The following is a 13,223-nucleotide window of genomic DNA, read 5'->3' as shown; positions in this document are numbered from 1 at the left end:
TGTGGCGTACCGCAATGATCGGCCAGAACAGCATATTTATACGGGAGGACGATGGCCGTTTGTGGTGCCACTGGCCAACTTGCATTCGTGTGGTGCCCTTGATTTTCCTGGCGATGCTCGATATTCGCTCCTTATTACAATAAATAATATTGCCCGATTAATACAGGCAAAATAGCTAGAATACGAATAGAAAATTACTAAGCTGATTATTCTTAGAGATAAGATAATATTCAGAGCAATAGTTCCTTGAAAAGTAATTCGTAATAGGCTAACGTTTTGTTTAATGTAACTTTTATAATATTAGCTAACATTTTAAAATTAGTGCACTAATTTTGTTTCTTACGAAAATATTTACTCGTTAAATTTTACTCCAATAAGTCTTTAATAATTACTTATAATTTTATATTCGTATAATTAGCAAAAATGTGTTTATTAATTACACTATACTATTATTACAATCTTATTAATGAATTGCTACAACAGATCAAAGTTGAACAAATACCTAGCATATAATTATATTAATAAGGTTAAGGCCAAACTGTTATACTATTAATTATTGATGACAAACTGCATTATTTACGGTATTTTGAAAAAGTTTAAAGATTACATGCAGATAAAACTATGCTATCCAATTCCTAGGGAAGAGCAGTTTTACACTAATTTGATTTTGATATAATCGACTAATTAAACAATTTTAACACATTTAGGCTAAGTTCAAATTTGTCTTTGTGCTAATTATGTCAGTGTGTCTTATAAAATTAACGAATTCACAATAACATCGATTGTAAATTAATTTTTATTGTGTCAAACAAATACCCTAATCAATCAGTTTTTTACGCTTAAATAGCTACTATAATTTAAAACAAATTACTACCGGAAATGTGTTATGATAAAACATGAAATAAACAAGTCGAAAAATTGGGCGTAGTCTGCGCTGGGTGTGTGCTTATAATACTCAGATTATATTTGTTTTACAATCTACTAATAAACTATCCAATGTAATTGCATAACTGTATGTTTCATGGGATGTAAGTGTTAAGTCGGTCATAATATGTTGTATTTAAATGTGTAATACGACTGGTGTATTCAGTCCTGTTGATCTATATAATCTAATTCTATTATTTGCTTTCGGCAACTGTGAAACACAAGTTATCAATACACTTGGTCACCAAGTGTGCCGTTCTAATTTGCTTACTTACATTGAATTTAATATTGACCGATTTAATCATATTACTTTAAGTGTTATGCTTATGTAAGTATGAAATACGCCCTCTGGTAGGTTAATCATGCGTAACGGGTTGTATTTATAGACACATTATCGTCACATATTCCAACAGACGGCCGCAGTATTATTTTAAATTATCGACATTGGCCTTACAATAAAATAAATTGTTTAATGTTTTTTCATACCGCCATAAATATTATGAAGTCGATAAAATTTTAAATATTACTGGGTCGTTAATAACACACACAAGAAACAATAGTCGGTATTTAATTGAGTACAGAACTTAAAGAGCACAATAAAATAAATAGTTAACACAATTAAATGCATCTAAACTATACATTGTTTACCGCGTGGATTATTTATTTTGCTTGCAATGTAACATAATCATAATGCAGAAACGAAAGCAAACCTTTAGAATTTTAATCATCGGAAAGGTCAAATTCATGAAGGGACGGTATATATCCTCCTATAAGATAAACCAGCACTCAAAATAATGTGGTAGTTGACTTTGGTAGATTATAGTTAAATTTTTATCAGTTATCAAACTTGAGTTTTTTTTTTCAAAAAATAAAAACATAAAGTAAAAAAAATGATTATTCAATTTTTGGTTAAATATTATGATTAGTGTATCGAAATAGTTTAATTTTTACTGTAGAATACAAATTTTTTAGTTTCGAAATTTTAAGTCCAAATTGGTGGCGTGGATATCATAATTAGCTTTATTATATAGTGTATTTCTAATAGGTCTCTCAAGTAAAATTAAAATTAAAAAAAATTTTTTTTTCATGCAGCTTGGCTGATTTTTGTACATATATATATATATATATATATATAGTATAAAAAAAATGTTCACTAATCTTGAAACCTTATACCTTTTTTTTTATAAATAAAGCGTAAACTGAAATATATGATATTTTAAAAATATTAATAAATGATGGTTAAATACTTTTCAATTATAATTTTTTATTATTATATCTTTATTCTATATGTATTAGATGTAGATGTATTCTAATTTGCATATATGATTATAGAGTGATCACAAATCGATTTTTTTAATTTTAATATAGAATCTCCAAGTTCATATTAAAAATGAAATTAAAATGACGATGATAACGCATGTCTAAGGTCTCTAAAGTCGTGTAAAATAGTTATTTTCAAAAAATAAAAAAAACAACACTTTTCATTATAACTGCAATTTTAGTTTAACATGCAGATATGGTTTTTACTTTACAAATAGAATATTTAAGGATTTATAAAAAAGAAAATTGGTATTTATTTAAAAATAAAAATCAATGTAACTTCTATTTATAGAAATAAATAAATAAGCGAATCTCTGCATTTTTATTTTTAAAAATATATTCTTTGATCTATTTTTTGACAGAAGATAATCACAAACACTCGCAAAACATTCTAACATTTATGTCTCTCACAAACAAACAAAAAATACTATATTCCTGAGACTGACAACATGCATTCGGTACAAATCTACAAAAAAAAAAATCGAAAATTAAATGTACATAGCCATGGAAATTTTTTAATTCGCCTTATTTTTTGAACAGACCTCGCAGTACATGGTCGCGAAACCATGTTAATATAAAAATAAAAAGATCAATATAAAAACATAATTATGATTCCTTAAAATTGAAGTCTCGGTCAATTAGTTCTGCTGAATTTCTGCCTGTATATTTAAATGATAGGTAAATACTTAATGTTTGCCTTAAATAGTAAAATATGAATACGTACATTTAATTGGTTGCTTTATGTTAGATAATAATTACTTAATCAGTAACCCCGCTCAGGGGCAGTTCTTGGATACATGTAAATAGTATTTAATTATTGAAATAAAAAATAAAATGACTGTATAATCATAAATAATAATGGAGTAAATCTTTATTATATTAGACTAAAAAAAAGCTTAAAGAATTTTTAGAGAGCAACCTACTAGTTTCCTTTACATGGCAACTAATTGAAGACAAACCTGAGTTATTAATGTTATTAAGAAAGCCTGCACTAATATTATTTTAAATAATAAATAAAGTTCATTTGTTATGCATGCGTGTTTAGTACAATTTCTTTTATTATCTTTTAAAAAGAAAATAATATTGACAATATTTATAACAATCAAACAAAATTATAAACGTTTAAATGCTCTAATAAATCAATGTATAAAAATTAGATTGAAGGAGAAATTATCAAACGACGATTATAAAATAAAAAACAAGAATATCAATAAAGAAATCTAGCAACAAAAATATTACAAAGCTACAAAAAAGAATAATTGATTGATTAATCAAAATTACAATCAATACCACTGACCACGTCCAAAGCAATATTATAATCGTCTTTAAACTCACTGAATTTGTTTAGTTCATATAAAAATTTATCTAGCGCATTTATTATCTTCTTCCTTCTATTTCAAGCATTATCTTCAATCCATCAATATTATCACAGTGAAAATCATTCAAATAATGTTTTTCTTCTGGTTCATTGTTATCTCCAAACTCATCCGGGTTATAGCAAAGTGGTCCAATGTGTTGACATCTAAAACAAGTGGTCTAAAGTTTCCATTGTCGATACTGTAATGTATTTTTTTCGGAGGAATGATATCATCTCTGTTAGAAAAACTGAAGTCGCCATCACGATACAATAACTCGCAGATATTTTCAACATTATTAGGATTATCAGAATATTTTTAGAAAAATATATCTTTGGAGAATGTTATACAAAATTTTTATCCGTTTCATAGGTGTATTAATAAAAGGTGGTTGGGAGAACCAATCCTTTCATATTTTTAAAATTTTCTTTATATACAATTGTAATGAAGTCCATAAAACACTTCAATTATCATAAAGATAATGATGTCAGATTTTTATCTATTCTGTAGTCTTTTATGTCGGACGTTTTTTATGAATATTATTTAAGAACTTTATCTTATAAGTAGCATAATTATTATTTTGTGACAGTATGATAAATACACAAGAAATAAAATAGGTTTCTTAATGAACTTTCACTCAAGAATGTTGATCAAAAAACTAACAAGGTTATGTTAAGTTTATTCCAGCATTCTTTGTATTATAGCCTTGCTCTTAATTTATGATCATGGCAATGTAAAATTAGTCTGAAAACTGGAGACAGAAAGGACGAATTCAAAAAGATTAATAGTATTTGGAAGATCATCTATTAACTCTTCTATTTATTTAACTTGAACTAATATTACACTTTCTCTCATATACCACATCTTTAAATCCTAAATCCTCAGGCTATTTAATTTTCAATCTAATTATTTTTTAATAGTGGATCACAAAATATTTCTTTGGACTGATAAACGTTCTCCAGAGAAATTAAAAACTCGTGTTAGTACTTTTTCGCTCTGAAGAAAATTTAAAGTTTTTGGAGGAACACTAAATACAGGTTAACCTGTATAAGCTAGTAATATACGTAATCATATACATATATATAAATTGTTTATTTGAAAATAAATTTGTGCTACAGTCTCAACATTTTGTTTTGTTAATTGCAACAAAAAATAACACAGTACACACTACTAGTCATAGATGACTACATCAATATTATAATATGATGTATTATATGATAATTATTGTACGAGATAGCCACACAATAATAAAGCTGATATATAGTGTTGAGGACCTATTGAAGGGTCCGTTGATAATTTAATATTTATTTGTTTTTGAAACAAAGATCAAGCTAAAGCTGAGCTAACCTTAGTGCATATAGTAAAAACGAAATATGGCCGAGATTAATAGTGATAAAAGACTTTGTTATTAATATAAATATATTAATATGTTATAGGAATAGAATAAAAAATACGATAAAGATATATATGGCTAACAAAAATACTTTCATTATTATTATTAATTTTAGTTACAATATAAACACTACCAGACTTAAGTCTTTTCTTTTCAATGTACAGCACTAGACTGAATTAATAATATTAAAACATAAAATATATTATGTTTTATTTTAAGAGCAAGTAGAAAATATCTTGTATATACAAGTGCAGAAATAATATCAACTGCTATAAAAATATATTTTTTTATAAAATGTGTATCTTATACTAAAACAAAAATGTCTTCGTATTATTTTAGCACTCCTCAAATGTATGACGCCCTAGAGCACATTCCCCTAATTTATCACGCCCATATGAATTATTCAAGTTCTACAATATCAAACAGTAACAGGTAAAAAAATCAATGAATTCATAACACAATAAAAAACTCTTGCACCATTCGATGAGTTTGCGGAGGAATATAATATGATTGGGGACCGATTTATCATCGGGCTGTTGGATATCATCTTGAGGGAGTGAATTTTAAGAGAAAAAGACTCAAATGTTGGGAAGACCAGTGAATTTTGTTGAACTGCAGAAATCAGTCAGCAACAACCCAAGATCATTTATTTGAGGGGATGATAAAAATGAATTCATCAACAGTCATGATAGGATTGACGCTATACAATGAATGAACATTCATCGAAATGTAACTACAGACTAGAAAACAATGAAAACAAGGGGTATAATTTTAAATACATTTTTCATTTTAATGTTAATAATAGTAATAAAGCATATATTAAATCTTTTAACTGTGAATACACACATCTATTTAAAAATTGTCCAGCTTTTAATAAATTTTGTAAAAATTGCAATGGTAAAAATCCTATTACCTATATTTATAGATCTAAAAGTAATATTAAAATAATACATGATATAAATGATGATAAGGTACAATTTAAATTAGATTTAGGAGCTCAAGCTAATATCTTGCCACTTGAGCAGTGTTGGTATTAAAGGGAAGACCAAAACGCTACATCTCTTGGAAATTAATAATACAGAGTTTAATTTTCTGTATTATGTTATTTTTGATATTTTATATATTTATTATTATTATTTAGTTTATAAATAACTCGTAACATCATGTGTATATTAATCTGCTTAGGTTTATTAAAAGAGGTTTTCGTGCCGCTAAAACCAAATCTGACATTACATTTTTTATTTCAATTTTAATAAGAGAAGAGCTTGGCAAACATTTTTATTTAAACATTGGCAGGTCGATTTCAAAAAAAATAGACAACTAATTATATTTGCTTGAAGAACACTAAAAGGTGGTGAGTGGAATTGCAGCACGGCATAGCTAAAACTTGCGGCAGTAGTATTCGTTTTATACTACTTCAGAGAATATTTAGTAGGACGCAGGATAACTGTAAATAGCGACCGCAGTTTTTTGCAATATATTAAACAATCCTTTTTTACGGCTAAATAAATATATTGACTTTGATCTCACAATAAAACATATATCAGGATAATTAAACCAAGCTGCTGATGCTCTATCTAGATAGTATATAGATGCGCTAAATATTAAACAGATCGTTGACTTAGATAAATCTGAAGTAGTTAACTTCGATAACTTAATTATGGACGTTTTAAGGGAGGAACAACTGAAAGACAAATTTTTCTATCAATACTGTTAAATGATTTAACTAATTAGATATTTGTTTTTTTCTTAGCCTGAATTTTAATGATATTCATTAAAATATTAAGTTTACCAAACAAATTCATTGAGAATATTATTTTAACATGGTCTGCTGGTGGATGAAATGGATAATGAAACAAACTCTTGGTGTTATAATACCAAAAATTTGTTTGACCAAACAGATTTAATTGGCTTTTTCTATAAATATACTATTAAATCTACGTGTAATTCCATATAATTGATAAAATGAGCCGGTCTTTGAAATATTTCTTCATAAAATGATTTAAAATTTTAATAAAATGGGTTATTGGCTTTTTTATCGAAATTTATTATATAATATTAATATTTTTTCAATATTTTAAAACACGTAACTCAATATAATATAATATTATTATTATTATTTTATATCATGTTTACAAAATGATTACTCTCAAAATTCAATAATTAAATATAAATAAATATAAAAAAATTAATTCAATAATCATTATTGTTAAATTAATTAACAAAAGAATAAAAAAAAGAAAACGATTTTTATTTCTGGTTTCATTTATTGTTATTTAAATTTTGCTTGGTAACAAATCTATTCAATTTTGGAATTATGTTATTTAATTTTTAAATAGATTTCAGTTTTCGTTTTATGTTGCATCTGTTAAAGTGAATACGTTACATTTTATCCGATTAAACAAAAAACTTAAATAAAACTTATCAAAAATCTGTGTTAAATAGTCAATTTTTCTTGTATTGACAATAATGAATAATTTAAAATACTTCCAAGATTCTCTGGATTTTAATATGGAAGAACGCAGTGATTCTTGTTCAAGAAATTTTAACAACCTAAAACACTCGTCCACATCCAGTAAATATGAATCATTTAAAGATAGTAAACGTTCAGATGAATCATTTTATTCTCTTACAAGCGTATCCGGCCAAGAAAATTCTGTAACGGCATCATATTGGGAAGATAAAAGATTGTAATTATTTTAATATCATCCTTAAAATGAGTCTTAAAAATAAAACATTTAGGAAAAAATATGGTGATTTTTCTAATACTCGCATAAATTCATACATATATTTACGAATCATTTTAGTCCTAAACCAATAAAATGAGTAAATAAATTTTAAATAGTATTTAAAATAACTAATAAAAACGTGAAGATTAATAAAAACATCATAATTCAGATAATAGTTCAATATTTTACAGAATTAAACATCTTTAATTCAGTGATTCCGAAAATTAACTTAGTCATAATATGATATATATGAAATATAATTTTATTTATGCAATATGTTCATTTTAAAGGGCTTATGGTTTGGGATACAGTGTACATGATGAATGGGCAAGCAAAGTCTATTATTGGCTGAAAGATATAGAACTGAAAGCCAAAATGAGTGGAAACTCATTTTATGGTGAGTAATATTTCATTGTATCAAAAATAATTAAGTTTGGGTTTTCTGTATCAATTGGACCAAAAATTACAAAAAACGCAATACTTATTACAATATGTAGCTAAAAGTTATTAATAAAATAGTAATAATATAAAATACCAATTATGTAATTTATTTATGTAAATTAAAAATTAAGAACTTTTAATAAAATCTGCTGACATGATCTTAAAACTTAAACACTTTATTTTCAATAAAGGTAAATAAAATTAATTTTGCAAGCAATTCTTGTATCATTTTTATTAAGGCTTAATTGTGTTTAATTAAATTTAAAATGGCAATTCTCTTTATTGCTTTATTTCGAATAAAAATAAACATTATTTTTAGTTTTAAAAATCATAGAAATTTATATAATATATATAATAAATTTAAAAATATTTATTTTTTTCAACAGACTTTTGATGCGTAATAAATATTTATACATAAAATAAAATACTATTAAAAGTAATATTTTAAATAAAATAAGATTTTTTTTAAAAATTACATTAAAATTCTGTATTTTAATAAATTTTGTATTTTATTAGATTTTTGTGCATCTAACCATATTGTAGCAAATGATTCGGTTAGTAATATTAAAGGACAAACAAAAGATTATACTAAAAATACATATGTCTTTGAAAAATTTGGTGTAACAAAGAACAGAGAAAATATAAATTTAACATTAAATAAGGATGTTTGCCATATACTTGATAATTGCAAAGAAAGTGAATGGGATGAAGAAAAGTTTTTGGCTTCTAAACGGCAAATTTTGCCTAGAAAAATTGGCTTGACCAGGCAAAATAAAAAACAAAATCATACATTACAAAAGGATGTTTGTTATATATTTGATAATTGCAATGGAAGTGAATGGAATGAAGAAAAGTTTTTGGTTTCTAAACGGCAAATTTTGCCTAGACAAGTTGGCTTGACCACGCAAAGTAAAAAACAAAATCATATATTACAAAAGAATGTTTGTCATGTACTTGATAATTGCAAGGAAAGTGAATGGGATGAAGAAAAGTTTTTGGCTTCTAAACGGCAAATTTTGCCTAGAAAAATTGGCTTGACCAGGCAAAATAAAAAACAAAATCATACATTACAAAAGGATGTTTGTTATATATTTGATAATTGCAATGGAAGTGAATGGAATGAAGAAAAGTTTTTGGTTTCTAAACGGCAAATTTTGCCTAGAAAAGTTGGCTTGACCACGCAAAGTAAAAAAGAAAATCATATATTACAAAAGAATGTTTGTCATATACTTGATAATTGTAAGGAAAGTGAATGGGATGAAGAAAAGTTTTTGGCTTCTAAACGGCAAATTTTGCCTAAAAAAATTGGCTTGACCAGGCAAAATAAAAAACAAAATTATACATTACAAAAGGATGTTTGTTATATGCTTGATAATTGCAGAGTAATCTAATGGGATGAATAACAGTTTTATTTTATTGAATAAAAATTTTTATCATTAGTAAATTGTATAAATTCAGTTTCTATTCAAGTTCTAGAGACTGACAATTTAATTTTTTTTTTTAATTTATGCGCTTAAAATATAAGTAAATATTTATTTTTATAATTGTTGTAAACATTTTTTTATTTGTATACAAATTCCATACCATATTTCTTTTATGAAAAAGATATTTTATTATTGTTCACGTAAAATAATGTTGATTTATAGTTGTAATTAATGTTTTATGTTTAATATTTTGTAAATTATATTCTTCAATGGACTTTTTATTTTTTATTCTTTAGAAAAAATTTAAGCCAAAAATTTGGTTTAAAAAGTTATATACTTTTGAGGAATATCAATAAAAATTACTTTAAATAAAAATTATATTAAAAAAGTAACATTGGTGTTCTAAAACCCAATTTAATAAATTTTATCAATGTCACAACCAGAGATGATTAATAGTTATAAGTTATAACTAATTAATTGAATATATTATAATTTAAATGGTAAATTTGTATTATATAAGTTAGTGTCAACCCTTTAAAGTAGTAACATTAAATTATATCTTTCTCAAATTTTTAAATGGCCTTAAGTTTTGAAAATATTCCGATTATACTTACACTTTTATATGTACCTTAAATTAAAGCTTATCTAATATACTTTCATTTGAAAATAAAATTTTATTCTGAACTTATCTTCATGGTATAAATGGCTTCCGTATTTAAAAATATGGTATTTTTGTGAAAAATTCTTGATTTTATATTTTTAACTTTATGATGCTGTTACTTTTTAAAAAATGTATGGATCAATATAATTTTTTTTTAATTTAAATATTTTTGTAATGTTACTGTGATATTATTATCACCTGCTGTTATTGTTGTCAGTATATTTTAACGTTTCTGTGGTTTAAAATGTGTCTCTCTCTAACCTACAAGCTCATGAACTTTCGATATGCTCTACGTACTACTACATACCGTAGTTAGTTAATATGTACAGCATGAATACCCTTTTACTCATAATTATGCTTTCAAGTAACAAACATTGCTATTAGAACAATATGAAATATGTAGATACTATTCTACAGTATTAAATTACTGCCTATGTACTCATACTTATAGATCCAGTGTACGCACCTCCTACCGAATTGTATTGATTGGTTTCAGGAAAAGATTTTCCCAAATGTTTAGATCTCAATGTGGCCTTGGAATCAAATTCGCACATAATGTTAAATGAATCTTCATCTTCATCATCAAAATTCCTGCACAGTGTTGATTCTGCCACTCCCGTTGTGTAGATATATTTAAGCAGATGACCGTGTCCTGTCAGTAATCCAATCAAAGTGCTTATGTGATATCTAGTCAAATTAATATCATGTCTCGGTAGTAAACCGGAAGTCTTGATAAACATTTTTTCAATCTCTGGGTACCACTAGGTAACACTATATTTTCCTGTGTTGTTCTCAACACTCATTTCTGAATAGTACTTTGAAGGATTGCTCTGTGAGTCCTATCACTGGTTCTGATCCAACATGGATGTTTTCTGCACCACATCTCGCTAGAGAGTTTGCTTTTTCATTACCAGTCATACTGTTGTGTCTTGGTACCTATTCAGTGTAACTTTATTGGACATTGCAAGTGATTTTAAAGTTTCCTTATATTCATGGACTAGCCTTGAAGTCACCTGTTCATTACTAAGTGTTTCCAGAGCAGCTTGACTATCACTTAGGATAATAATGTTCCTATTCTTAAATACTAAAATAATAGGTTCTGGGTCCCTACTAGTATTGCCATTATAATTGTTTGGAACACAAAGGGTATTGTGTCCATTAATATGCTGATATTTAGATTTTAATCCCCCAAATGTCTGCATCTAACTTTACTGATTTCTTGAGCCAACATTATAAATTATAAATCCTCCTTTCCTAATCAGATGAATTATATTCCATTCTCTAGATCATAAGAAATTAATAAGATCACATATACGTTACTAGGCATACATTTTTTAAAAAGTTATAGCAACATAAAGTTAAAAATGTTAAATATAATATCAAGAATTTTTTCACAAAAATAGCATATTTTTGAATACGGCAGTCATTTTTACCATGAAGACAAGTCCAGAGATCAAATTTTTTTTCTCAAATTAAAGTATATTACATAAGCTTTAATTTATTTTATATATAAAAGTGTCAGTATTTCCGGAACATTTTCGAAAGTTAAGTTGAAATAATTAATCTTTTGTGAAAAAGTTGAAATTTTGAAACCCTCTTCCCTGTGGGCAGGTGAACAGTCAAATGTTCACAAAAATATATAAAATGATAGGTGAATACCTAAGGTATCTATAAAAAAAAATTGTATTGATTTGTTCATTTTTATAAAAGTTATGGCAGTTTTAAGAAAAAAAAATGTCGAAAATTAGTGATTTTTAAAATTGTAATTTTTGGGGGGGTTTTCCCCATTTAAGGGGAACGAGAGATTTTTTTTCAATTTTCGAGAGTAATGTTTTCGATTAGAAACAATTTGTGATCTTTCGACCTATTGTTCATCAAAATCGGTACAGCGAGAGCTGAGATTGTTGGATACGCATTACGAGAGGGCGTTTTGCTACATCTTATTTTTATGACTGATAACGTCTCTCGCACTACCACCACCGGTTGTGTGAGCGATTCATTATGTCAGATGATTACGTACGCGATCGATGTAAAAAACCTTTGAGTCGTAGTGTTTGTGGTGCTGTTACTATTTTGGCCCTTGTCAAAGTGTTCTATAAGGCCTTTTTCGTGCATAATAGTTTTTATATATATAGACAATCGCCCTAGCGATTCGCATGTACCTTATAACGCAAATATAGTAAATTCGCCCTGCGACTCGACTGTACCCATGTACATCGCCATATCATCGCCTTGCGATTAACCACATCCCATTGATGTTAGTAAATTGTATCCACCATTTTGTTGAAAGTTTATCCATTCCAGATCAGTTCATTTGTACAACTTTCAAGACTACAGTAATTAATTAATTGTCATTATCTTATTGCTTTTACATATATTACTATTCATTTGTCTTTGCGCCAGTGTGGCAATAGTGTTAAGTGCCCCTCCTCTACCCCATTAGTACATATATAAGAATATTGATTTATGTTAAAATACAGTTTATTGTTTTATATTCTTTCAATACATTTACTCATTTATACAGTCCACTCCTTACTTCTTTCTCCTGCATGATATAAATACTCCAGAAACGAACAGTAACTAACCCGCACATCATTACCGGGCGTTCCGTTCAAACAGAGATTGAGTGTTCAGATTAAAAAAAAAAAAACACATCATAATAAAATTAATACCTTTTCAGCTTCCTATCAAAGCTAAATTGTTGCGTTGCAAAAAAAAAAAAATTACATAGTTTGACCTTTCTAATATTTTTTACTATAACGGTACTGCAATTATGTTACTAACACAAAATAAATATAATAGCACTTAAATTTCGAAATATGCAACATGAATTGTCGTATTTTCCTTATTCCTTTTTACAAATTTATAATTCAAGTAAAAAATTTGATGTAATTTCTGATATATTTATCAATACTTACAATATGTAAGATAAATTTTTAATTTTATTACTAATAAATATAAATACACATTATAAAT

The 13,223-nt window shown here is 26.5% G+C and overlaps 1 protein-coding gene across 3 annotated transcripts in view; it reads left to right on the top strand.

The window, feature by feature from the left end:
* Positions 1 to 9,696, top strand: part of LOC126910522 (uncharacterized) — a 33,603-nt gene extending 23,907 nt beyond the window's left edge. For 2 of the 3 annotated variants that reach the window (XM_050693156.1, XM_050693155.1), the window contains 2 exons: positions 8,012 to 8,118; positions 8,679 to 9,696. In XM_050693156.1, the coding sequence (XP_050549113.1) occupies positions 8,097 to 8,118; positions 8,679 to 9,553 (897 nt within the window). In that variant the 5' untranslated portion in view covers positions 8,012 to 8,096 and the 3' untranslated portion in view covers positions 9,554 to 9,696. Of the gene's footprint in view, positions 1 to 5,597; positions 5,756 to 8,011; positions 8,119 to 8,678 lie in introns of those variants that run through there. The other variant, XM_050693154.1, reaches the window with a different exon arrangement.
* The last annotated feature ends 3,527 nt before the right edge of the window (positions 9,697 to 13,223 follow it).

The sequence above is a fragment of the Daktulosphaira vitifoliae genome, unplaced genomic scaffold (genome assembly GCF_025091365.1).
Source record: "Daktulosphaira vitifoliae isolate Bord-2020 unplaced genomic scaffold, ASM2509136v1 Scaffold_1, whole genome shotgun sequence".
In the NCBI taxonomy this organism is placed as follows: Eukaryota; Metazoa; Arthropoda; class Insecta; order Hemiptera; family Phylloxeridae; genus Daktulosphaira; species Daktulosphaira vitifoliae.
This window is presented reverse-complemented; position numbering and strand designations above follow the sequence as displayed.